Source organism: Acomys minous, assembly GCF_964271855.1.
Source record: "Acomys minous genome assembly, chromosome: 13".
NCBI classification, from domain to species: Eukaryota; Metazoa; Chordata; class Mammalia; order Rodentia; family Muridae; genus Acomys; species Acomys minous.
The window spans coordinates 98241211-98269101 of record NC_140495.1 but is presented as its reverse complement, the minus strand read 5'-3'; the positions used below and the strand labels follow the sequence as shown (position 1 = coordinate 98269101).

Genomic DNA, 27891 nt, shown 5'->3' with positions numbered 1-27891 from the left:
TGTGTTGAAAACAAACAACAAAACAAAACAAAACAAAACAAAAGATCTAGAAAACAAAAAGCATTAATGACGCTCGCTAGGAGTAGCATAAACCCAAGCAATCAAAATCTCCATTGACCTGTGGTTGTGACCACCCCCCCCTTTAGGGCCCGCATACCAGATGTTGTGCTTATCCTATATTTGCATCACTATTCATAACAGTAGCAAAATTGCGGCTATGAAGTAGCAATGAAAACAATGTTATGGTCGGGGTCACCACAACATGAGGAACTCTACCAAAGGGTCACAGTGTTAGGAAGGTTGAGAACTGAACTAGTGCATAAACTGTAAGGTGTCCACATAAAATAGCAAGCATTTTAAATTATTAACAGGTTGGTTCATATGCATCAAATAAGTCCCCAAAACATTTGTTGTGCAAGGAAAAGAAACTGACCAATTGGTAATTTTTAACACACAAATTAAGGCACAATAGTATAATCAGTGATAATAGCTGCACAGCTACATGTTCATGAATGCACACCAAAATTATAAAAAAATATTCTCAGAGCCTGGTCTGATAGCACAAGTCTGCACCCCACACCCCCACAATCTGGAGGCTGAGGCAGGAGGGTTGCAAATTTGGGAGTAGCCTGGGCTATGTAGCAAAATCAAGACTTTAAATAAATAATAAATAAGCAGCATAAACACAAGGCTGGAGAGAGAGTGTCTTAGTTGGGGTTTCATTACTATGAATAAAGGCCGTGACCATGGCAACTCTTATAAAGGAAGCATGTAACTGGGGCTGGCTTAAAGTTCAGAGGTTTAGTCCAGTATCATCATGGCAGGAAACGTGATGGCATACAGGCAGACATGGCGCAGGAGAGGTAGCTGAAGAGTTCTACATTGGATCCTCACACAGGCAGCAGGAAGAGAGTGACACTGGGCCTGGCTTGAATGTTTGAAACCTTAAAGCCACAACCACTCCAGTGAGGCCACACCTCCTAGTGGTGCCACGCCCTATGAGCCTATCGGGCCATGTTTATTCAAACTGCCACAGGTGGGTTAGCAGTTAAGAGTGTTTGCTGCTCTTACAGACCAGAGTTCAGTGCCCAGAACCCATGCCCCATAACTCACAAGCCCCTATAATGCCAGCTCCTGAAGGTTCGGCACACTCTTTTGGCCTTCAAGGGCACCTGCACCTATACACACAAACCCATACACATATATATGTAAGTTTGTATTACGCCTACACATAAATAGATAATACATCTTTTTAAAAGGGTCACACAAAACTGTGGCATAGGAGCTCTCTCTTTAGAAAAAAAGTATAATGAGCATAGCTTTAGCTGTGACACTGAATTCTACATATATAATACATTATATATAATCTTTATATAATACATTATATATAAAACATATATATACACATAGACATTAAATATAAGTGGTGTGTGCTTACAGTTGAGGGGTCTCTCACATAATTTCTACATTTTCCAAATGTCTAAATATGTCACAATTTAAGGAGAGAGAGAAGGAGGCTACCTTAATATAGTGCCCAAGCCTTAGGCACCAATGAAGGAATTTTAAGTGATACAGGGTGTTTCCTTTTTATTTTCATTTTTACTCCTCCCCCCACCAGTGTTATCTTTTTTGAGTGCACTGTAACAGATACAAAAATAAGATACACACTAACAGTGTAGCAAGTGCTGTTTTGATACATGTGTACATCCTGTGATTTTATGTTTTGTTTTGTTTTGTTTTGTTTTGTTTTTTGTTTTTTCGAGACAAGGTCTCTGTGTTAGCCTTGGCTGTCCTGGACTCACTTTGTAGACCAGGCTGGCCTCGAACTCACAGTGATTCCCTGAGTGCTGGGATTACAGGCGTGTGCCACCACACCCGGCTTGATTTTATGTAATTTTTAAATCAGGTTAAACATCCTCTCAAAGAGTTATTTTTATGGTTAAAAAAAAATCATATTCTTTGTTCTGGCTTTTTGAGGTGCTCAGCACTTAGCTTCCATTTGTAGTCACTCTACCTCAGACAGCACAGCAGGACTTCTCTCTCCTCTCTTAACTCTGGGATTTTGTTTGTTGTTTTTGTTTTGATTAAGACAGGGTCTCCCCAGTGGCTCAGATTGGCCCTGGCCTCGGGACTATCCTGCCCCCTGGGGCTGGATCCTGGGAGTGCATCACTGTAGATCTGCAGAATCTACCCATCTGCCCTTTGGCTCAGCTCATGGTACCAACCCAGCCTGCCTTCCAGTTCCAGTTCCTATGAGAGCTGACTTAGATTCCACATACAGGCATCTCTCTGCGCCTTGATGTGGTGAAGCGATTGCTGGATTGTGCAATATTTTTTGTTTTTACTCTCTTGAAGAACACGCTTCTGTTTTGTATAATGGCTAGACTAATTTACATTTTCACCCATGATAACCAAAAGTCTATTTTCTTCCCTTCCTCCTCTTCCTTCTTTTTGGTACGCTATGCGTTATTGAGCCTAGAACCCCCGCACATGCTAGGGGAGCCGACCATAGGCCGAGTGGAAGAAAACGTGCCACACACCCACTAGGAACATAAAAAAGAACGAAATCCTGGTCATTTGCAGGAAAGTGATGGGACTGCAGGGCATCGTGTTAAATGTAGCAAAGCCAAACCCAGAAATATAAGGATTGAGTATTTCCTGTCATATGCAGAATCTAGATCCTCTCTCTCTCTCTCTCCCTCCCTCTCTCTCTCTCTCTCTCTCTCACACACACACACACACACACACACACACACACACACACGGAGAAAGGGATGTGAAAGTGGAGGGGGTACTATGAGGGGAGGAAGTCTAAAAAGAAAGGATAGGGAACTAGAGGGGGGTGGGGAGGAAGAAGAAGACGTGCGGGTAGCCAATAAGAGTGATAATAGCATGAAACCTATGACTGGGGAGAGATGCCCGAGGCCCGCCCCTCCCTGAGGATCCTGAGGCAGCTCCTGTTGCTGGGAGAAGGAGATGATCCTAACCCATGCCTTGGAAACAGTGGAGCTCACTGGGTCGTAAACAAGGGAAGAAAAATGACATGAAAGTAGAGGGGAGACCAGTTAGGAACAGGAAGAGTGTTAGCAGGAGAGAGAGAGAGACAAAAAAGGGTGGTGGGTAAATATGATCAAAATACATAATCTACATGTATAAAATTGCCACAGTGAAGCCCATTATTGTGAATAATTAAGAAATGGTAGCCAAATAAACGTACACCATAAAGTCATGGTTCTAAAATAAGTAATTTAAAAGCAGGAAGGAGAGACGTGGACAATTAGTTATCAAAAGAAAACGGAAATTAGTCAGAACCATACATGCAACCCAGTAAGAGAACTGAATTATAAAACCAAAGAGCATACTTAGTTCTAAATGAAGAAAGTTGTCCTTTCTCCACTGTGTGTCCTGAGCACCTTTGCCAAAAATCAGTTGACACTCAGGTACAGTGACACACACACACACACACACACCACTTGGGAGGTGGAGGCAGGAAGGTCAGGAGTTCAAGGCTAGCTTTGGCTACTACTTCAAAGTGAGTTCAAGATCATTCTAAGCCACATGAGAGCCTGTCTCAAAAAAAAAAGAGGAAAAATAAGAGCCCCCAGTTGGCTGTGGATGACAGCATGGCCTTGTCTTTCCGTTCTGTCCCATTGGTCTATGTCTTTTTACGGCAATGCCACCCTGTTTTGATTGCTATAACTTTGTAGCATGTTCTCAAGACAGGAGACTCTAACACCATCCACTATGTTGTGTGCTATGTGATAGGCTTTTACCCCCTTAGTGATTACAACTGTTATTCCTAGTTCTGTGATAAATATATCTTGTCAAGTCTTCATATTGTTGAGTAGTGTTTTAATAATACTGATGCTCCCATTTTATAAACAGATATCTTTCAATTGGTGTGTTTGTCTGTGTATATGTGTGTGTCTATGTGTATGTGTGCATATATGTATGTACATGTGCATGCATTATGTATGTATATGTTGCACGTGCACATCCATTATGTATATATGTACATATGTGCATGCATGTGTGTATGTATATGTGTGTATATATGTCATGTATCTGTCAATGTTTGTAAGTGTGTGTATATGTGTCTGTATCTGTGAATGCTTGTAGGTGTGTGTATATGTGTCTGTATCTGTGAGATCTCTCACCTCTTTGGTTAAATATGCTCCTAGGCATTTGGTCCCCTTGTGCCTACTGTAAATGGTTTGCATTCTTCATTCTTATTTCAGAAATACCAGCAACACCACTGTGTATGTGTGTTGGGGGGGTGGATATCTCTACTCTACTCACTTTTCAGTTTTAATGGCTTTAAAGTGGCCTCTTTGGGGTTTCTATCTATAAGATTGTGGCACATGATGCTTCCTCTCAGATTCCCACTGAGCCAAGCCTCCACCCTCACCATGAGCTAATGCTCAAAGTTCACCATGGAGATCTGGAGGCTCACAGAAAGGAATGCTGTGACTGTGAACAGCAAATATGGGCTCTTTGGTTCTAGAAGGCACAGCTGTGCAAGGCTTGGTAGGATTCATCTTTCCTTCTGCCTTTTCTTTGATTCCTACGGCTGTGAAAACAGAGAAACCATCCTGTTTTCACCTCCTGAGCACTGGGGTGACTGCCACACCAGGCTACTTAATTGTTGTATATTGGTATTGCCCAAAATACAGCAACTTCAAATATCATTAATCACTAGCTCATAATTTTCATCAGCCAGGAATCCAGCATGACTGGAAGCAAGATGTTGGTCAGACTGTGCTTTTACGTCAAGACTGTTTGCGGAAGTATCCACTCCACCCTGTGGCCTGTGGCTTACTGTTGTTCTCACTTCCTGTTCGTTTGTTTTTAAGCTCAAGATGTATCTTGGCTCCGTACATCATGGACCTCACCAACAAGACCTATCAAGACCTATCTGGGTCTGTAAATAACCTAGACCCAGAAAGACACATGTGGTACATACTCACTCATAAGCGGATATTAGCCACATAATAACAGATAACTACATTACAATACACAGACTGATACATCAACCAAGGACCATGTATGATGTGGACCTAGGCCCTCTGCTCAGATGTAGTAGCACAGTCTCATCGTGGGGCCCCACAATGTGCAGAGTAGGGACTACTTCAGACATGGACTCTGGCCACCGAACTTTGATCACTTCCCGCTGGCACGGAGGCCTTGCAAGGCTACAGAGGAAGAGGTCACAGGTAGTTAGTACCGGTGAGCCTTAATAGGCTGAGGTCAGATGTTAGAAGAGGAGAGCTCCCTTTTCTGAGGACTAGGGGAGGGAGGGAAAGAGAATGAGGGATGAGGGTCTGGGAGGGAATGAGGGAGGGGGATTCCATCGGAATGTGAAGAATCTAAACCGCAGAACAATCAGGTAAGTTATTTTGCTAATCCCACTATATGGGAATAGCTCTGAGACTGGCTGAGACATGAATGTCTAAACATAGACAATGCTTCTTGTTGGCTGCAGAATTCATATGAGTTACTATTAGATGCCATTCTTCATAGGACATGAATGAAGAGTTACAGATGTCTTTCTTTTCTGCTCATACAAAGAACAGAGAACCAGCCCTAGTTTTTCTGTGTATCACACACACCTTATATATACATTTATAATTTTAGCACTATAATGCTTGTGAGAAATTATATGTTTTCAGAACAAAAGAACCGGACACTGACATTGGAACAGACCTGGCAGGATTCATTCCCTCTCAGCGTGGTGGATGCTGACACCCTTCATCCTTCACGTTCCAGCATCAAATGCTTCAGTTGCTGTTCCTCAATCCCAGTTGGTCCAGCATTTCATACTGTCTCACACAGGACTCTAATTAAGCCTGGAATTTTGCAACATTTAAAAACTGGACCACAAATGCTATTGCTAGCTTGCTTAACTATTTTCCCCAATTTTATTTGGGCCCCTTACAAAGGTATTATTTGTCCCAAGCCCGGTGGAATAAACCTTAAAAGAGCAGCACCCCATTTCCTTTAAGGGGTGTCAAGTGGGTGTTTGGTTGCTTTCTTGGGCTATAGAGGGTTATTTTCAATGGGAGTTGATTATAAGTTATTATTGGTCTTATTTAGAGAGAAAGCAAGGTTGGACTCAGGCATGTCTCTCTTTTCCTTTATCTTCCATTCTTAGGTTTGGAGAAGGGGTTGAAAAGAAAGAAGGGGGAATATAGAAATATATAGGGAAGATAGAACAGAAAGCTGATTAGTGAATCTACTCCTCAACTTAATGCCTTAATGCCACAAGGTTATTCTTAATTCACTGGTATCGAATTTTGTATATAGATGCAAGATGTTTAATTTTAGATACAGTGGTATAGAATTCAAATGTAAGATTATTCTTCACACATATTGTATATATGTCTACTCTAATATGAGGTATTGTACCCATATAACTCAATTATAATACAACATTTACTTCCAATACTTTGAAAGTGATATTATAGGCAGTTTAGGATAAATAAGTTATACAAATTAATTGCTAGTTGATCAAATCATGGTCATGTCAATTTTTATTTTTATCACAAGAATATACATCTTAGGTGCAACAGATAGATATGATTCTATAGAAAGATAAGGTAAAATAGTTAGATAAGATCTTCAAAAACCTCAGAGACATACAGAATATGGCATTTAAAATGTTTATTATTTTAAACATTCATTGACAATAAGCAGATTAACTCCTGGCAACACCCAGTGTACCTCAAAGGGCATGATGAGCATCAAAAAAATTCCTTATGGAGATGGCTTTAAATGTGGCAAACAAGCCACTGGGCAAAATGTCCTTGTTTCTACCACACACTGAATTTTGCCTATAAAAGGGCCAGCTTGGAAGCAGGCAGAGTCAATGGCCAAACTCTGCCAACACAGGGTAAGCAAGTCCTCAATAGTTCCTGCCTCACAAACACATCTGTCAGGTATATTGGGCCAGAAGGCTGAAGATAATGCTCTAATGTTATAGAGATTTTTAGGTGACTGTTCAGGTAGAAAACTGTCTGTCATATTCTCATTTGGGAAACTGCTAACCTGTTTACTCAGGTAATTCATTTTATTCCTTCTCAAGTCTCTGATGAGTTTGAAGACCAGATAGTTTAGTTTTACAATTAAGCTTAGTTGTTTAGGGGTTAAGATGTTTTTAGGTCTAGATAGATGTTTTAAGTTGATAATGATGAGATATGATAGATATTGATTTACACTCAGAATTTTAGACACACCAAGACAGGAAAGATGTTTTCTTCAAGGCTGCCAAATACAAATAGCCAAAACACTAAGAATGTAACATTCATATAATTCCTGGTTGTTTCATGATTCTTCTTCCTGTAGGTAGTTTATTGTATATATGTGTAATAATATATATGTATATGTAAAAAATTTAAAAATATTTAATAATAAATATAAATAAATAAGAAAGAATGTAAGAAAGTGCAGAGTTACACTTACTTTATACAATTCTTGATAATAATCACAGCCTGGGGCTGGAGAGATGCTCAGAGGTTAAGACCACTGGCTATTCTTCCAAAGGTCCTGAGTTCAATTCCCAGCAACCACATGGTGGCTCACAATCATCTAAAATGAGATCTGGTGCCCTCTTCTGGCCTGCCAGCTCACATACAGGCAGAACATTGTATAAATAATAAATAATCTTTAAAAAAAAATAATAGTCACAGACTGAAGGGTGGCAAACAAGTTCATTGTATAAATAATAAATAATCTTTAAAAAAAATAATAGTCACAGACTGAAGGGTAGCAAACAAGTTCATTCTGAGGACAAGGGTAGGAATCTAGCCCCGCTCCTTCCAGCTGTTCTTCCCTGTCACCGTCCTTACTTGTCACCTGGGAATTTGTATGTCAGTTACAGTGTGAGACCATGTGACCTATGACATTACTTCCTGACTTTTGATCCATGACTTTTGGAGGCTTCCAGGCTGCTGCCTCTGTCGGGCATCTCTCTTGACTGAGTTGGGGGGAATTTTTTTTCTCTTAACTTGGAAGACATGATGTAATAGAAAGATCTGGGAGCCTCATTTCAGCAAAGCAAATCTTCTCCTGTATCCAAGGTGACCTGTACCCTGTATGTCTTCTCCTGATGGAAAACGGGTACAGGGACAGGATGCTAGCTCATGAGTGAGGTGACCTTTGCCAGAGTTGGCACTAGCGATTCAGTGGAGTGAAATAAAAAAAAAAAAAAAAGAACAAAGAGGACAGGGCAAGAACCCTGATGCCTTGGCCTGTGCCACCAGGAGAAGAACAGACAGAACTTTCCAGTGAAGAACACAGAGACTGGGCTGGGTGTGGTGGTGCACACCTGTGATCCCAGCCCTCGGGAGGCCTCGTGAAGAACATGGAGACAGTTTCAGTCCAGGTATGATTAACCCGCTGAGAGATAATGACAGGAAAGAGGTGGCGATGAACTCCTTCAACAGTGTCCTCCCTCTAAGCCGGCCTTCTCCCATGCTTCCTGTCCTTCCACCATGAAGTCCAAGCCCCATGCCCTTTCTGTTCCTCCAGAGCTTCATCCCCTGTTACCCAGAGCGCAGTCACTGGCTCAAATGTTCACCAGAAGTTTGGCCACTGCTGCTGGGTTCCCAGGCTTTCAGAGAACCAAAGGAAGGAGAGATGCCATCTTCTGTGGAGAGATGTCTCTGCACTGGGCTGTCATCCCTGTCCATGGTCCTGTGTGAACAGGGGCATGGTTGAAATCAATGGTTTTTCCTATGCTCATGCTAGCTCCCAAATAATGAGATGGAGACATATTACTTTTATTAATAAGCTTTAGAGCACTACAGCTGGGCAGATATTCATCTGTTCTAACCTGTCTAGTTTCCCTCCAGCTCCATCCTTGTCCTCATGGCTTCATGGCCTGGCGATCTCCTCCTCCTCCTTCTTCCTCTTCTTCTCTTCTTCTTTTCTTTTTCCTCTTTCTCCTCCTCTTCTTCCCTTCTCCTCCTCTCCCCATCCCTCTCTCTCTCTTTCTCTCTCTCCTATCTCTCCCCCACCCCAGGCTGGGAATGGGCAAGTCCCTTGCCCAGTCATAGACTCTTCAGCCTTTTTTTTTTAATTAACCAATCAGAGATAATTAGGGAACAATTTTTATACAGCATTGAGACAGGAGATTCCTCAATAGCAATGACAATGCCAGAATCTGTTAGGATTTAGCTCACTGTGCTGAGCAATTAACCACTGAATATACAGAAACACGCCTTAATACAACGTGGCATGAAGGTTGCCTCTACAGGACACCTTACCCCCCTCCAGTGCTTGCAATTTCTTGCATTATGCTTTCTTCATGGCTCTTGCAAAAGACTGGACAGGATCTGAGAGCCATGTCCCTTCGTGGAAGGCTCCCTTGGGAGAGCATGCAGAGGCAGTCCAATGCACTAACAGATCCACTGCTCACGTTTACAAGAAAATAATGACATTCCAGATGAGATTTAGAAGAAGAAGAAGAAAAAGAAGAAGAAGAAGAAGAAGAAGAAGAAGAAGAAGAAGAAGAAGAAGAAGAAGAAGAAGAAGAAGAAATCTTTGTGAAGGATTTCATGCCACTACCTCTAAAACCCTAAAATTTGTATATCATTTGGCCTAGAAACTCAACGTCTAAGAATCCATCCCAAGGATTTATTCATGTTGGGTGGTGGTGGTGCAGAGACCTGGTTAAATAAGTCTAGATGACTCCATGATAGGCTTCGGTTTCTTGTTAATTTGGAGTGGGCCTGAGTCCCCATTCCTCAGAAATGAGCTCAGCGGTTACCGCGGAAAGATGGGCAGCCAACCAGAGACGGCCTAGCCACCTGGCTGGAGAAAGATATGGTTTCTTAAGGTTGGTTTATTGCTGTTCTGATTGCCTAAGAGAGATTTACTGCTCGTCTGGAAATCTCTTGTCTTATGATTAACTCATGACCACTGACTAAGTTTGCCCACTTTTTTTAGTTTAAATGCTCTAAACGTGTTGAGGGTTACCCAACCCCTTTTGGAATTCCCCAAGGTGTCTTTAAAAAGAGCCTACAAGCTCACCTTGGGGTCACCATGGTGACTAAGTGGTGACTCCAGCATGCAGGATTTCTACAGAATAAACACTTTGTTGCTAGCATACTATTTGAGTCTGGAGTATTTTCTTAAGCACTTCAGGACCCTAACATCAGTGCATGTCTTTAATTCTAGCACTCAGGAGGCGGAGATAGGTGAAGTTCAAGGCCAGCCTGGTCTACAGAGTGAGTTCCAGAACAGCCAGGGGTACACGAAGAAAATGTCTCAAAAACAAACAAACAAAACAAAACAAAAAACCAAACTAACTAAAACTAAAACAAACAAACAAACAAAAAAGGAGAAAAGAATTATTCACTTGTGTGTAAGTGATGTTAAGCTTAAAATTATTACATGGTATTTTTGTAATTGAAAGTGAAAAGAGATGATCTAAAAGTGAATGAATGGAAGTCAGACAAAACTAATCACAGCCCATAGCGACATGCAGGAAGCAGCCATTCAAAGAAAGAAGCCAGCTCCATTTATGCCGATAGGCAACCCTCCACAGTCGGGCAAAGTAACATGCAGCAATTATGCATTTGCTCTGTCCGTGGTCCCCAGCCATGGGAGGAATGCACCTGTGCGTAGGTGCGTACATTCAATAATTTAAGTGTCACACGGTTTCAGGAAATTCAGTGCCAAGTGTTATCCCTAGACTCCATGCTATAAATATCTGTTGCTTTCGCTGTTGGGGTGTTACCCCCGCAAATCCAGCCCTAAATCTGTGGTTGCCTGGGAATGACTTGCTCTCCACTAACTGAGTCATGAAAATGGCCCGGCAAGCACAAGAATTTGCCTGCCTTACAGAGCCTGGGGCACTTCCTGCTAAGGATCAGTCATAGAGGACTTCAGGGCTGAGGATGTGACTTATGATAAAAGTGCTTGTTTGCCAGATGAGGCTGGAGTTTGATTCTAACACATACATACACACACACACACACATAGAGAGAGAGGAGGGAAGGGGAGGGTGAGAGGGAGAGGGAGGGGGAGACGGAGAGGGAGAGGGAGAGGGAGAGGGAGAGGGAGAGGGAGAGGGAGAGGGAGAGGGAGAGGGAGAGGGAGAGGGAGAGGGAGAGGGAGAGGGAGAGGGAGAGAATCTTGCTTGCTCCCTGTCTCAGACAGGGAATCCTGGGTCCTGAAATTCCTTTCCTGAGCGAGCGCTCTCTCTCTCGCTCTCTCGCTCTCTCTCTCTCCTCTCTCTTCTCTTCTCTTCTCTCTCTCTCTCTCTCTCTCTCTCTCTCTCTCTCTCTCTCTCTCCTCTCTCCTCTCTCTTCTCTTCTCTCTTCTCTTCTCTCTCTCCTCTCTCTTCTCTCTCTCTCTCTCTCCTCTCTCTCTCTCTCTCTCCTCTCTCCTCTCTCTCTCTCTCTCTCCCCTCTCTTCTCTCTCTCTCTCCTCTCTCTTCTCTCTCTCTCTCTCTCCTCTCTCCTCTCTCTTCTCTTCTCTCTCTCTCTCCTCTCTCTTCTCTTCTCTCTCTTCTCTCTCTCTCCTCTCTCTTCTCTTCTCTTCTCTTCTCTTCTCTCTCTCTCTCTCTCCTCTCTCCTCTCTCTTCTCTTCTCTTCTCTCTCTCTCTCTGTCTCTCTCCTCTCTCCTCTCTCTTCTCTTCTCTTCCCTCTCTCTCTCTCTCTCTCTCTCTCTCTCTCTCCTCTCTCTTCTCTTCTCTCTCTCTCTCCTCTTTCTTCTCTTCTCTCTCTCTCTCTATCTCTTTCTCTCTCTCTCTCTCTCTCCCTCTCCCTCTCTCTCTCTCTCTCTCTCTCTCTCTCCCCTTTCTCTGCATCCATCCCCCTCTTCAGAGTATATTGTTAGAAACATCTGAAAACTATCCCAGGAGTTTCTCATGCCCTGAAACCTGCCAGTGGCCCGAGGCTTTAACACCAGCAGAGGAAAGTGATCTTCAGATGGTGTGAAGACTACAGCTGTGCTCACACTCATCCCCCTCTGCTTCCTGCTGAGGTAAGAGAGGCTGCCATGCAGAGGTACCTCACTGAAGTGGGATGCTGTAGAACCGTTTCATGAGTGGCTTGTTTCATGAGCATGACACCCTGAAGGTTCGGGAAATGGTGCTTGCCAGAACTCCTTTCTCCTGAAGGCCTGAGGGGTGAGTTCGGATGCTGAAGGAATGCGAGCAGCATCTGGTGTCCTGAGGGTTGAGTGAGATGCGTCTGTAAGCTTGGTTGTAGAGGATGAGCAGAGAGAGAGAAGGGAAGGGGAATGGAAGAGAGAGGGTATTAGGGAGCAGAGACCCTGACATTGGAAACAAAGAACGCTATTGGGGGGGGGGGAGGCAGCAAGATGATATGGGGGAGGGCAACAGGTAAAGGCATCTCCCACAATGTCTGAAGACCTGAGTTCAATCCCCAGAAGCCACAGGATGGAAAGAGGGAGCCCACTCCCAAAACTTGTTCTCTGAACTCCATTCATGCATCATGGAACCATGTCGTGCACAAAAACGCACTTATAATCATGCATACATGCAAAAAAAAAAAAACCCAAGTAAATTCAATATTTTAAAGGACCACATTGGAGTGTGCATTTTGGAGTATATTTTCCCTGGCTAAGTCTAACCACTGAATCCCTTTGGCTTAGAGAAGTACCTGCGCCCCTCTGCCTTTTTGTGGAGGTCCTGGTAGGTGGGTAGCTCCTAGCCTTCCTCTTTCTTAATTGATGATCAAGTCAGGTCTGCATCTGTTGCCTATAATTAGATCCTGCTCAGCTTCTCAGCAAACACAGCCAGCTATGACTCAGGGCTCTTGGAAGTGGGTTTGTTTGTTAAAGGGTTGTATCGTGTAGACTTGTTCAACAACTCTCAGAGAATTAACTCGTTTATTACAGCTTATAGTGAGGGTTGAAGTTACAAACATCCCTCTCTCGGTAAACTGCAATAAATCTGCCTGTATGAGTCTAGGAATGAACATTTATGGCACCAAAGGCCATTTATTGTACGGCTATATGCAATGCTTCTACAGAGGAAATATTCTCAGAGGGACCCAGTGTCAAGGTCAAGTTGAAAGGCCTTGACAGGAAGATTTATATAATAACCCAATGCAAAGATTCACACTAAAGAAGAAAGAGATTACAGTTCTGAAAGTTCCTGCGGAGGTCACAAGACTTCAGGTATTAGAGAAATTGTTAGTGGAATTGAAAAAAAAAATCCTTTTGACAAGGATTGTGGGCCGAGTCAGTAGTTACTAAACTTTCCCAAACTTCTAATACTTGTTAATGCTCTCTGCTTCTGTATATATGTATATGTGTGTGCATAAGCATGTATATGTGGGTTCACATATATGTAGAAGCCAAAAGTCAAGCGTCAGGTCTCCTCTCACAGTCATCAGACACCTTATTTCTTGACATGGTCTCTCCCTGGCCTAGAACTCTAATTAGGCCAGCCTGACTGGCCAGCTAGCCCCAGGGATCTGCCTCCCCGGTGCTGAGATTACAAACATGCACCACCACACCCAGCTTTTGACGTGAATTGTGCGGGTTGAACCCACGGCCTCAAGCTTATGAGGTAAACACTTTATGACATACGCCAGGAGCCATCTCTTCCACATCCAAGTACCTTTTGAAAAAAAAAAATCACACTCTCCAGACTGCTGGGTGAACTAAGGTACCTCCTCTCACGACCAGACAAGGGGGATGCTATCAAGCTGTCTTCAACCATTCCAATTGACGATAGATAGGAGAAGATGGCCCTCAAGTCTTGTCCACCAGATCCTGGTCTTCACATTCTGGGTCCCTGCCTCATTGTGGCTGCCAGGAGCCTGTCTATTGGGCACTGTGCCACAGATGGGTGAGGCACTGATTCGATTTGATAAGGGCTGCTTAGAATTCATCTCCCTTTCCCTGTCCCTTCTCCTCCTCTCCCCTCCCCATCTTTCCTCTCTTTGTTCATTTTTTGAGACAGAGACTCATCTGGCCTAGGCTTCCCGCAGTAGGCAGCCAAGGCTGGCCTTGAACTCCTGGTTCTCCTGCCTCTGCCTCCTTCATGCTGGGATTGTAGGCCCACTCCGACCTAGCTCATGACAACTTTCTTAGGGCCGCAGATAGGAGTTTTCTTCTGACACTTCATCAACTAAAAAATTCGTGTGTGTGTGTGTGTGTGTGTGTGTGTGTGTGTGTGTGTGTGTGTGTTCATGGGTGTGTGTATACATATATATAAGATATATATATAAAGGAAACAAAACAAAAGATATGTGTTTGCTGGCTATTCAGTGCTCAAACTTTTTATTTGGTTGGTTTTAGGGTTTTTAGCATTAGAAAGAAAAGCAGTGGTCACAAGCAGGAGCAATCTTGAGAGACAGTAGTGAACACAGGGCAGGAACGCCCCAGATAGCAGCAGCTCACTGAGAAGGCTCCAGTGGGCTCCGCCTTCATTGAATTTCAATTCTGTCCCAATTTCAAAGAGGGCCTCAGTCAACACTGGCCCTATAAAGAAAGCAGAGGGTCCCTACTCAAAGGGGCCTCAAGATGATCCCCCCAAAGTCTTCTGGCCTGCAGTTGACACTGTGGGATTCATGAGCCAACAGCTCAGACAGCTGTTGGGAACACAGGAAAAATGAAAGATGCTTGTATGTATGTGAGCCCAGCACCTGTTACCAGCCATTCCCAGCTCTCCTGCTAAAGCCCTGCCCCCTGGGAATTCTGGTTTTACTGCGCTGGGACTTCTAAACCACAAGCAGGAAAAGGCTCTGCTGTATATGAAGGCCTGGGTGGCCTAGAAGCTAAGAGGTGCCCCAGGACAAATGAGAGTTCTGGTCAACCCAGGGAAAGCACCCATGGGTGGAGATAACTTTGGGGTAGCCTGCTCCAAGCAAGAATAACTACTGAGCCACCTAGCCTCTGAGAGGGGACACAAAGGGCTTCAGGCATTTGCAAAGACAGACGCTTTTTCATGGAGACTAGATGTAAATTCACAGTCACACATCAAGTGACTTCTGTTTCAGTGAGGGCGGTGCTGATGGCAGTTTCTGGAGCTCAGGCTCCCTCTGCTGGCCTCCCCTGGCTCCCCTGGCTCTGGCTGTACAGCCTGGACTTCCTGTAGTCTCTTGGACATCTGACTCTGTCACCATGCCACTTCCTCCAAAGTTCTTGAAAACTGCCCGGAGTGTCACCGACTCCATCAAGTTGGTGTATCATGGTGGGCACACCCTATCTGGTTTCAGAGAGCTTTTTTTTAGTCACCTCTTCCACATGGTCATCGGTCTTCTTCAAAGGTTTCTCTAAACGTTTCGTTCTCCTTCATTCAGTTTCTGCATCATTGCATGTCTCCGTCAAGATCCTGCATCCAAGGATGGAGAGATGGATTCAATCCAACAAACTTGAGAAGCTGAATCTGAGCTGGAAACCCCAGCACCAGGGAGGCAGAAACAGGTTGCTTCTTGCTTGAGCGTATTGGCTGTCTAGCCTAGCCAAATGAACCAGTTACAGTCATAAGTGGGAAAGCCTGTTTTAAAAAAAAAACAAAACAAGTCGTAGAATGACTGGAGAGGACATCCAAGTTTAACACACACACACACACACACACACACACACACACGGGATACATGCACACACATAAACACCTAACATCCATTCTGCTCTGCGGATGCTTGAGTCTGGCCCCTGGGAACTAAGGCCCGTGGAGCCCACAGAGCTGAGCTGCTGGCGGCTCTCTGAGCTTGGGCTGGCCCCTAGCCCTGGGGGTGTACGTGTCCCCATACTCCTTGTACTCTCAGCTTCAAACGGGGTTACTCAAATATGACCACAAAATTTCCAATCAGGGTTTCTTCTTGCTTTACAGATGTTGGCCGAGGTGAGGGATTTGGGGCTCTTAGTTCTTTTCTTACTTAGATGAAAATACAAAACCATAAAACTTTGAGGAGGCTACAGATAGGGCTGGCCCTGGGAGGAATCTAGGGGCAAGAGTGATTGTAGTAACACCTAAAGATTCAAGTTCTGAGTGTGGTGCCTAGACCATCCTTTCTTTGCACCGGTTTTATTGAGATAGAATTATGCATCCTGAAGCTCAAGTGTACAATTCCGAGATTTTAAGCCTATTTAGAGTTCTGTTAACAATGGCCATAATCTAATTTTAGAATGATTTCATAATCTCCCCACAAGTCCCAAACCCAATCCCTCCTAAGCATGTCCAGCTCGCCTCCCAGAATTTTGACAGCCTCTAATCTACTTCTCAACCATTTGGATACTTCACACAAACAGGCTCACACAGCGTGTAATTTTTCTGTGACCAGACTCCTCCTCACTGGCACACTGGAACATTTATCCCATGTTACTGCAGAATAATATTCACCACCACAACAGACCACATAGCTTATTTTTTATTTGGCAGCGAGTGGATTTATTTTTTTGTGTGTGTGTTTGTACATTTTCATTATGAAAAATGCCAGAGTGAATACTCACGGATGAGGTTTTGTGTGGTTGGCCATCTTCACTACTCTGCGTTCAGTGTTTAGAGGAACGCCACCATTTCATATTTCCATCAGCAATGTGTGAGGGAGACAGTCTCTCCTACCTCACCAATACTTGCTACTTAAAAAAAAAAGATAGTCCATAAAGCTCTCTCTCTCTCTCTCTCTCTCTCTCTCTCTCTCTGTGTGTGTGTGTGTGTGTGTGTGTGTGTGTGTGTGTGTCTGTGTGTTTGTGATGCTGGGTATTTAACTCCACACCTTCTATGCCTAGCGTAACTTGGAAGGTCTGAGCTAGGTCCTAAGAGCCTACATTTCTGGCAAACTCTCAAATGATGACCCTCCATAGGCCAAGGCTTGAGTAGGTACCAATAGGTCTTGGATGCTATCCTAAGTTAAAGTCTTTTTCTTTTTTTTTTTGAGACAGTATCTCATGTAACAACTTTGAACTCACTAAGTATCCAAGGATGAGGTGACCTTGAACTCCTGATATTCCTACCTCCACTTCCCTAGTGCTGAGACTGTAGCCCACTGAGCCATCCCCAGTTGCACCCAGGGCTTTGTGCTTGGATGGCAAACGCTTTACCCACCAAGCCATCTCCGAGTCATTGTCAGTTTAACTAGATTTAGAATCAGCATAGGAGCACACCATGGTATAGTATCCATGAGGTTGTTTCTCAAAAGGTTTACCCAAGGAGGGCAGGCAGATTCATTCTGAGTGTGGCAGTGCACCCAGTGGGCTAGGGGTTTAGACTGAATAGCTTCTTGACTGTGCATGCAATGTAGCCAGTTGCCCTCTCCTGCCCCCATTCCTTCCATCCAATAGAACTTCCCTCAAAGTCTGAGCAAAAATAAACCCTTCCTCCTTTGCGTTGCCATTGCTACATCTGTGAGAAAAGTAACTAGGATCTTACCAGACTGCTGCAAGGTCAGACACATGTCCGCAGCAATCCTCAAGACATTTGCTCCTTCCGAACAAGTTTTCAAAGTGATGCTGAGGCTGTGTGCCCCATGGACCATCTTTGGAACTGTAAGGATCCAGAGCACCGAGTGTCAGCATGTGGTCCAGACCCAGTAGCACCCACATCACGGGGAGTTTGTTAGAATCATCTCTTTTTGGACCCCATCCCAGAGCAAGGATGTAAGAAACTGTGGTCCACAGCACCATACATCCTATAGCTGAAGGGTCACTGACATGAAGGGACTTCTATTTAGAAACAGCCTGCCACCTGCTTCGGGGAGCCTTCTTGGGAGCCCGGACGTTGGTCATTCCTAAAAGCTCTTTGTTTATTCTGTTATGCATTCAGATCTGCACTCTGTGGTTGAAACTTAGCAGCTTAAGGTGGCGCCGCATGTATTCTCAACAGGACCTGGGACCAAGCATGGTGACGGCGCCTTCTTTTTCACTCATCCTTTGTTTACTAAGCACCGAGTCTTAAGCATTTGACCTGTCCTAGTTTCTGTGCAAGAATGGTACACATCCTGTCCCCATATCCACATAGGGACAGAAGGGGTGTTGGGATTGAATCACCTCTCCTGTAAGTTCAGCTCTTCCTTCTCTTCTTCCCTGCCCTCTCCTCTCCTCCCCTTCCTTCTGTGCTGACTAATCTTGGTTGTCAACCTCATTGGCTAATCAACTACGTACAAGATGCTGGGCACTCAAGTGAGGGGTTTTCTTAGACGATCATTTGAAGCATCAAGACCCACCCTAAATGGGGGGGCTCCACCTTTTATCCACATGGATAAAAGGCCATGAAAGAAGGTATTGGTTTTTCTCTTCTTGCCTTCACTCTTGCGGGAAATTAATTTCTTTACCCTGTTCCTTCAACAATATTAGAACCAACTCCTTCCGGCTTCCAACATACACTGAAGTCCAGCAGCCTTCCAAGGACTCCTCCAGGCTTCCAGCCCCAGATGGGTACTCCTAAGACATCCAGCTTTGGCTGGGCCTGGTGGCGCACGCCTTTAATCCCAGCACTTGGGAGGCAGAGGCAGGCAGATCACTGTGAGTTTGAGGCCAGCCTGGTCTACAAAATGAGTACAGGACACAGCCGAGGCTACACAGAGAAACCCCATCTCAAAACATCAAATAAAATAAAATAAAATAAGACATCCAGCCTTATGGACTGACAACCACCAAATTCTTGGACTCTCCTGTGGGGGACAGCCATTGTTGGACTTCATGAACCATATCCTGGACATCAATCTAATAGCCGTCCCATGCCCCGCCTTTTGGTTTTTTTGAGACAGGTTTTCTCTGTGTAGCCCTGACTGTCCTAGAGCTCACTGTGTAGACCACGCTGGCTTCGAACTCAGAAATCTACCTGCCTCTGCCTGCCAAGTGCAGGGATTAAAAGTGTTTGCCACCACTGCTGGGGTCTGGCTTGGGCTCTTAAAACCTCAAAACACCCCTCCCCCCAGTGACACCCTTCTTCTAACAAGACCACACCTATTAATCCTTCCAAAGTAGCACCACTTCCTGATGGCTAAGCACTCAAGTGTCTATGGGGGCCATTCTTTTTTTTTTTTTGAAGATTTATTTATTAACCATTATGTGTATCATGCTCTACCTGCACATACACCTGCAGGCATCAGATCACATTATAGACGGCTGTGACCCACCATGTGGTTGCCGGGAATTGAACTCAGGACCTCTGGAAGAGCAGTCAGTGCTCTTAACCGCTGAGCCATCTCTCCAGCCGATGGGGGCCATTCTTACTCAACCCACCACAGTAGTCTTGATATTTTGCACTTGGCTCTGTATTTTCAGAGCATGCCCTGTGTTCTATCAGAACTTGCCTGCTGATTTTGATGTCTGGGAAATAATTTCTGGCTTCCATAGTGCACTCACGTGCGCGCGCGCGCACACACACACACACACACACACACACACACGGCCTGTGTACGTCCGAGGTGTGTGTGTGTGTGTGTGTGTGTGTGTGTGTGTGTGTGTGTGTGTGTCTTGTTCACGAAGCAATGAAAACAGCGCCTGGAAGAACACCGCGTAGTAGAGGCAAGGCTGCACCGGGCCCATGCCATGGCAAAGAGAGGTTGATCTGGAATCAGGAAAGAAGACGAGAGGGCAGACAGAGCAGGACTGCTTTGGGTGGGTCTCTGTATAGCCCAGTTCTTCAGACTCCCGGCTGCAGCCCAGCTCTAAGCTTGTGCAGAGGGCGTGAGGTTGGTGTCCTGTGGACCACTGTAAAGCTCGAGAAGAGACCTTCACAGGAGCGGCTGGTCCAGGCTCAGTGACACTGTGGAAGTCAGTGTGTTTGGGGAAGCAAAATGGGATTCAAATCCGCTAGAGAAAAAGAATGGGTTGACTTTAGTTACCAGGAACCCAAGAATGACCCAAAACCATCAGAAATCTGTGACTGACCAAAGCGAAAACCCATTCTGCTGGTACCAGACCCAGAAGTCATGGTTCAAAGGACGCGAACCTGAGGACTTGAGGTTTGGATGCCAGAGAGCAAGTAAGGCTTGGGTGTGTTGGAAGCTGTGTGCAATCCCATTGCTGGGAGGCGGTGACAAAAAGGGTAAAAGAAAAGCCTCGGGTTCAGTTGAGAGGCCCTGTCTCCAAAAAAATAAATAATAAAAATAGATTTAAAAAATTAATGTGGAACGCAATTGAGGAAGACTTCTCCAGCTTCCAGGGGCAAGCACAGAAAGGAGAAATGTCTGCAAAGGAAGTTAAGATTCGCTGCAGGGTCTGTGCTAGGAGGAGCGATCCCTGTATCTCAGCGGCTCCCAAGAGCGACAGCTCACCTGCTATACGGGTTTTGCACATTCGAGACCTTGCTCTGCAGAGCCGCTGCAGGGAGCAGCAGGCTAGTCGCAGCTGTCACCCACGGGTGACCGGACGACGTCCGCGCGGGCAGCAGAGGCCGGGCCTCGGACTACACTTCCCAGTGTGCCAGGCGGGCGGGGCGCGGCGGGGAGGGCGCAGGCTCCTTCCCAGCAGCAAAGGCGGAAACAAAAGAGCCCGGCGCCGCCGCCCGCACACTCGCGCACCGCGCCCGGGCGCACACGGAGCAGCCCCGCGAGGCGGCAGCCCGGGACACGCGGACCCGCCGCAGCCCCCGCCGCCTGCCCCATGGCGCTGAAGCGGATCCAGAAAGTGAGTGGTGGTCAGGACCGGCCTGGGTGTCCCCGAGGGGTCCCTAGGAGCCCGGAGTGCATGGCGTGGGAGGGGCACGGGCACAGGAGAGGCCGGGGTGCTGATCGGCCCGCACAGGTGAGGCGCGCCCCCGCAGGGTCCGGGTGCCTGGAACCCGGGGCGCCCTGATCCTGTCATGCCCTTCCCCGGCTGAGCCTAGAGCACCCGGTGCGGGTGACTGAGGTGGCCAGATTGTCCCGAGGTATATGCATCCCCGCTGGGCTTGCACTGCAATGGGCGGCCTGCGTCCCCTATCACGCCCTGCGCCCTCTCAGTGTTCCCCGAACCCTCCTTCATCTGCTCGCACCCCCAAGCTCCCCGGGAGGACAGGGAAGGTGTGGTGGGCCTACGGCCTTTATTCTCAGAGCGTGGGGCTGGGTCTTTCTGGGCTCTGCAGTTGGCTGGTGCTCAGTGGGAGGAAAGGGCTGGGGAAGCGGGATTGGGGCCCGAGGAGCCAGCAGAAAGCTCTTGCCCCTGCTATTTTGGTGGTTCTGCATGCAGCTGCCACTTCAGGTCACATAGCTGTACTGAGAACATAGTTGCTGATACACAGCAAGATGACCTCCTGGCTGTGATTCATGGCGAGGCAAGCCAAGCAGGTTGCTGTTGTTGGTTTTTTTGTTTTTACACGCTCATGATAAACTTACCGTGTAGAGTTGAAGACACAGCAGTGAGGACCACAAATTAAATTGTTTGGATGCTTTGATGCATGAGTAGAGAACGAGGAAGAAATAGGGACGGTCAGTCAACCCATAGGATCCATCCCAGCCCTCTTCTTTGTATTCTTTACCGCACCCGTTTCTCCTGTTAGCCTGTCCCCTGACTCGAGTGTCTTACTTAACCTTTTACAGCGATAGTCTTTGCTGGGTGGGAATGTGGTGCTTGGGAGCGCATTGGAAGCAACTGCGCCAACAGTGGGAAATGTGTTTGGTAATTGACTTCACAAGAAATGGATGGCTCGCCAAACATGTCATCAGCCTTCCCAGCTACAAATGTCCTGAGTTTAGAGTGGTAGTAGACAGGCATCCTTTGGTACAGAGGACAGCAACTTTTACACCCAGCCAGATTTTGGGTTCTTTTTTTTTTTTTTTTGATACAAACATTAGCCATGTAGCTCGTTGCTGTTCTTTGTACCACTGAAGGTCAACTCACTATAAAATGTAAAGTCAGCATTTATTAAATAATGACGTCTTCTCGTTTAAAGATAACACGGCTGCACTTGATTTTTTTTTTTTAACCATATAAACAAACCTAATTTTGGAGCTACAATCATTTATTACCATGCCTACTTCTCAACGCCAATGTAATGTTGGTTCCCTTTTGGATCAGACAACACACATTTTTCCAAGGAAGTTTTCAAACTTAGCTTCCTTTCATGATGGTGAGGCATTTCCATGTGGCTTTGCGCACACACACACACACACACACACACACACACACACACACACACACACACCACACACACACACACAGGAGCTCTAAGATATCATAAGATTTTTATTTTATTTTATTTTTATTAATGTATTCTTGTTACATCTCAATGGTTATCCCATCCCTTGTATCCTCCCATTCTTCCCTCCCTCCCATTTCCCCCTTATTCCCCTCCCCTATGACTGTTCCTGAGGGGGATTACCTCAATGGTCAGAACATTCTCCACAGTTGAGTGGAGAGTGGGATATGACTTTCTCACGTACTCTGGTGCCTCACATTTGACCATGTCCCCTGGAGGGGGAGACCTGGTGGCACTCAGAGGAAGGACAGCAGGTTATCAAGAAGAGACTTGATATCATAGGATTTATTTGTAGTATCCACTCAGAGAAACAAGAAATCGTTGTATGTGTAGGCTTGACAAATCTCGTCAGTCATACTAAGCCCATGTATCTGGCTTATGTTAGTATGGCAGATGCCCACTTTTTTTTTTTTTGTAGATATAGTGTGTTAAACAGAGTTGTCTAGAGCAAAGATAACACTTCAGTACAAATGATGTCAAGCCTGTGACAAACTGGTAGTTTGGAGAAGCCGTTGGAGGTCAGATGACACTGTGTTCCTGTCATCAGATGTTGACTGCCACAAATCACATCAGTCATACATGTCAGCCACTCCTTCATCCCCAGCTGAATCTACCGTCTTCCTCCTCCCTTACCTGTTACCATGCTTAGAACCAAGTCCAGGCTGAACAGGCTGCCCCACGAGCAGCTAGCTGTAGAACCCTCTGATACCCTCGGCGTTCAGATTCTTATTTGAATCTTAGTGGTTCCAACAAATGAAGTTCAATGACAGACAACCTTTGGCCTTTAAAAAAAAAAGATTTATTTTTAATGTGTGTATCTGTGAATACATGCTACATGTGTGGGGTGCCCCCAGAGGCCGAGAGGGACCATCGGGTCCCCTGATGCTAGAGCCACAGGCAGTTAGTTGTGAGCTGTCAGATGTGGGTGCTGGTAACTGAGGGTCCTCTGGCAGAGTAGTAAGCGTTCTTATTCTTGGGTACTGAGCCATCTCTCCAACCGCTGGCCTTCTCTTCTTTTGAGTATATTTTAAAGCAATCAGATAGCTTCAGGTCATTGGATTGTGCTATTTCTTCACCTAATATATCGGGTCTTGAGAAGCTCCTGGAACCCCAGGTTTGCAGTGATGTAGCCAAGAGTACAGGCAGGGAGGAGGCAGTCCCTCGGGCAGGGAGCAGAGGCAGTGCAGACCCCACTGCTGCCAGTGGAAAGATGCTGAGTCTTGAGGTTGAGTTGGGGTTAAAGTGGAAAGGTCAAAGGCCGTGATGTTCTGCTCTGTTCTCTTTATCCAAAGAGAGAACCAGAGTCTGGAGTTGAAACATGTTTTGCCCAGGACTAATCTCTTGAGAAGTGATTGGACGCGTTTGAGAACAACGTTCACAGCTTCTCATTTCTCCACCTATGAAAAGAACAAAGATGTTGGATTAAAACTGTGTCTTTATACAAAGCATGTGAACACCGGTGCTTCAAATATATCTCTGTGCTAGAGTAGACTAAGGGATTTAATGCTCTAATTTAGACACTCTGTGCCAGTTTTGCGTTTCAGCTCATAAATTTACACACCCGTGGCCTATTTTTAGACATAGAGAAAGATGTTATTACAGCCGCCTAAATCACTGAAGGAATAAAGTTTGAACAAAATCTGAGGAAAGAAGCCCACAGCAGATTTGACAAAAGAGAGCAGCAGCCTTCAGCTGAGTGTCTATTAATAGTTGTTTTCTAGGTGTTTCTTCTGCGAACACTGTTTTTCAGTCTTTAGTATACTTTGCTTTGAAAAAAAAATCACTTTTTAGATGATAAATGTTACAACACAATACGGAACACTGTAAAACCTAAGGGAGAAAGGCACCCTAGTGCAGCCGTTGTCAACATTGTGGTATCTTTCCCTTTGTGTTTATTCTACATAAGGCATTTTAGGTAGCAATCACACTAGATGGTATGTGTTAGACCTCGGGCCTTTTTTTTTTTTTTGTCTGCCCTCTGAAGAGTTAAACAAAAGGCTTTTCTTTCACAAATATCACAACACAGATAATTATCCTTTCCTGTATAGTGTTCTGTTTCCAAATGAAACATTTGGGCCTAGGACTGTGGTTCATTGCTAAACACACACACCTACTGCTTTCAAGTCTCCAGGTTCGACTGCAAGACGAAATGGGTTGCATTTGATTCCAAAACTTGAACGTTTGCCTTTTTAGTAATTAGTCTAAATTGTGTACATGAACATAAATTAAATGACGCTTTTGATTTTGTTTGTTTGTTTGTTTGTTCTTTTAATGCTTTGCTCAGATTTTTGACTTGTCCGATTCTAGATCACAGTGTCTGTTCTGGTCTAGAAAAGGTGGCATCTTAAGCAGCCTGGCCCCTCTGTGTCTGAGTCATCACCAAGGGAAAGAGGACCCAGCTTTTGTCTCTGGCTTCGGTGACTGACTTTAGTTTTCTTACCCATACAGTATCCCTAAGGATGACAACCATCACCATGCATGGAAGTTGATCTGCCACACCATGCCACAAGCTTAGCCTGCACAAGTTGTTTGAGTCCTTCATGAACTCAAAACAATGGAGCTAGAAACAATCTTATTCTCATTGTGCAACTGACAAAATGAAGGCACAAAGAGGTTACCTGGGATACGGAGGATCCCATATCTGGCATATGGAAATAACTAGGGTTCCAAGTCAGACACTCTGCCCAGAGATGGCTTAAGTGCAGACTTCTTTCCACCATGTGGACCTTTAGGGGTGTGTGTGTGTGTGTGTGTGTGTGTGTGTGTGTGTGTGTGTGTGTGTGCTTGTTTTTAACTGAAAGACATGGAGTCAAGAGGCTGGGACTTTAGGATCAGTTCAAGGTCATCCTCACTTACATACTGAGTTGGAGGCCAGCCTGGGCTATATGAGAGCCCATCTCAAAACAAACACATGAATAGCCTGGCGGTGGTGGCGCACACCTTTAATCCCAGTACTCAGGAGGGAGAGGCAGGTGGATCTCTGAGTTTGACGCCAGCCTGGTCTACAAAGTGAATTCTAGGACAGCCAAGGCTACACAGAGAAACCCTGTCTGGAGAAACCAACCAACCAAACAACGTAATAAAGAAGACACAGAGTCAGATGAGTTTATGACAACCGGTGCTTAGCGTAATAATGTTCAACTCTGTGATTAGGGACCCTGCATAGTTAATCACCACCACAGCTCAGCTGTGAGTGATGCTCAGTCACCCTGCTCCTCAGAGATGACCCTCATCACTAAACACCGGAGCATAACAGCTTCACTCATCGCCCTGCGCCCTTGGAAATGTTGACTCCTCCAAATGGACTTAGAAAAACAATTGCTTGTAGTTCTTTAGAGAGTCTGTTGGTATCACTTTATTGTGCAGTTTTCATTTGAATTCAACTGAATTGGTGCAATTACTTAAGGGCCTTTGAGTGGTAAGCGATCCACATTTTAAGATTAAATGCAAGGCTACAGAGGGAGGGAGATGGCCTAAAAGGAAACAAGAGGAAACCAGTAGATGAACCATTTGCCTTGCGAGGAAAGGGAAGCAGTATCTATTCTCAAGGAAGCCACAGTGGGGACTTTCCTTTCTTAAGCCTCTGTAATTAAACTCAGTCTTCTGCCCTCCCCCCCACCTCCTCCCCCCAAGTCTGTACTTTTCTTTCTTTACCATAACAAAGGTACAAGAAGAAGAGATAATTTATTATAGCTTAAAAGTTCTAAGACTCCCTCTCTGGGCAAATAAATAGCACAGGCTTAGATGAGACCGTTGCCGCCTATTTGGGGAGCTAGACACATTAAAACCGAAGGATGCGGATTACCCTCCAGGAAGCCAGAAGCATCCCTGTCCCTTTGGCTCCCTGACTGAGATACACACAAAAGCATTTGGGCCTGTATTTTCATTCAGCATTGCTAATCAAAAGTAGTGAAGGAAGTTAGTGGTGGCTTACCGGTGTGTTGGTCCCCACCCTATCCCCCATCCCCCTTTTAATTACTGGAAAAAACCATATTTCTCTGAAAACGAGTATTAAGTGACATGTCCCTTCTCTCACCCATTAAAGCCCTGGAGTGACACTGGGTGGCATGATATGCCCAGATTTGCAATTTGGGCTCAGAGAGGTTCTCAAGTCACCCATGAGAGAACATATGCATGGAAATGCAGACTGTCTTGGTCTCCATGACCCGTGAGAAGCTGAGATCTTGTGCATTTCTGCATCAGCATCACACAGACAGCACAAGGGCCCACCACATGCAGTTCTCCTTGGGGCAGAGAGGAAGCAATGTGCGGTCTAGAAGCACAGGGTCCCACTGTCTTCCATCTTCCTGTTTTTTTTTTGTTTTGTTTTGTTTTTCCAACTGCTCTCTTCCCAGTCTGTGTATGTTGCTTGTCTTTTTGTTTGTTTGTTTGTTTGGTTGCTTGTTTTGAGATAGGGTTTCTGGGACCCATTCTGTAGACAAAGTTGACCTGGAACTTGGAGATTCACCTACCTCTTCCTCCGGAGTGCTGGGATTAAAGGTGTGCACTACCACCACCCGCCTGTGTTGCTTTTTGGGAAGCCTGTCAGACTCCTCTTCAAAGGAGTGGGCTCAGCCACATCCTTTACCTTAAACTTGCTCAGATAACCTAGTGTGTGGGCTTAGGGTGGCTACTTTCCACTGATGTCATAGGGTTTGGGAACAGTGTGGCTGGGTGGTGCTGCAGGGAACTGTATATATGTGAGTACCAAGTCGTGATGTAAAATCTACTTTAAAAAATTTTTATTTTAATTTATTTTTATTTTATAGGCGTTGTTGTTTGCTTGCATGTATATCTGTGTGGGGATGTCAGATCCCCTGGAACTGGAGTTCCAGACAGTTGTGAGCTGCCATGTGGGTGCTGGGAATTGAACCAGGGTCCTCTGGAAGAGCAGCCAGTGAGTGTTTGTAACCACTGAGCCATCACTCCAGCCCCCCCCCCACCACCACCAAATCTACTTCTTAATGTACATGGCTGAAAGGAAAGTTTTAAAAATCACCAACAAATGTGACCCAAAGAGGCAGCTCTCCCGAGAAGCCCTGCCCTTGGACCTATGCTGTTCTCTCCCTTACCACCTGGCTTTGAAATCTGTGTTAAAATCTTTACTTAATACATTCCAACTCTTACTTCATAAAAACTGGCCCACCAGTCAGTCGTCCATACACAAGAAAAAATGTTCCGGGTTTGGACACATTTCCAGTTAATACAAAGTATCAACACTCATTGTTTTCTGTCAGCAGGTAACAACAGAATATACTATCAGTGGTGTCCTGCACAGAGTTCAAGAGTAGCACCTTGAGTGTTTTTATTATTGTTACTTTGAGACAGAATCGTTGTTGCTGCCCTCAAACCCAGGTTCCTTCTTGCTCAGCCTCCTGCGTGTGAGAATCCATTGGTGCGCAACACCAAGCCCAGTGTAAGATGGCTTTTTTTCAAACATAAACAATTTTTTGTTTGTTTTTTGAGACAGGGTTTCTCTATGATAACCCTTGGCTGTCCTGGACTCACTTTGGAGACCAGGCTGGCCTCAAACTCACAGTGATCCACCTGCCTCTGCCTCCCGAGTGCTGGAATTACAGGTGTGGGCCACCACTTTGCCAGCTATTAAGAAGGGAACTCTGGGGGCTACAGAGGGAGATGGCTCAAAGTGTGTTTGCTCATATTCCAGAGGACCGAGTTTGGTTCCCAGCATCCACACACTGACAGGAGGTTTACAATTGCCTATAACCCTAGCCCTAGGGGGTCTCATGCACTCTTCTGGTCTCTGCAGGCAGCCACACACATGT

The 27891-nt window shown here is 45.3% G+C and overlaps 1 protein-coding gene and 1 long non-coding RNA gene across 5 annotated transcripts in view; one reads left to right on the top strand and one right to left on the bottom strand.

The window, feature by feature from the left end:
* Window positions 1-11924: 11924 nt before the first annotated feature.
* The window catches only part of UBE2D1 (ubiquitin conjugating enzyme E2 D1), a 41152-nt gene continuing 25185 nt past the window's right edge, over window positions 11925-27891 (top strand). For 2 of the 3 annotated variants that reach the window (XM_084752123.1, XM_084752122.1), the window contains exon 1: window positions 20404-20556. In XM_084752123.1, coding sequence (XP_084608249.1) covers window positions 20533-20556 — 24 coding nt within the window. In that variant the 5' untranslated portion in view covers window positions 20404-20532. Of the gene's footprint in view, window positions 11989-20403; window positions 20557-27891 lie in introns of those variants that run through there. The other variant, XM_084752124.1, reaches the window with a different exon arrangement.
* On the bottom strand, window positions 14230-20356 carry LOC311580483. 2 transcript variants are annotated; one of them, XR_014773470.1, is made up of 4 exons: window positions 20205-20356; window positions 17354-17467; window positions 16435-16560; window positions 14230-15478 (listed from the first exon to the last, which is right to left on the bottom strand). It is a non-coding gene; the product is annotated as an uncharacterized lncRNA (long non-coding RNA). The 2 variants fall into 2 exon arrangements; XR_014773471.1 differs by lacking the exon at window positions 16435-16560 and having other exon boundaries at window positions 20205-20341.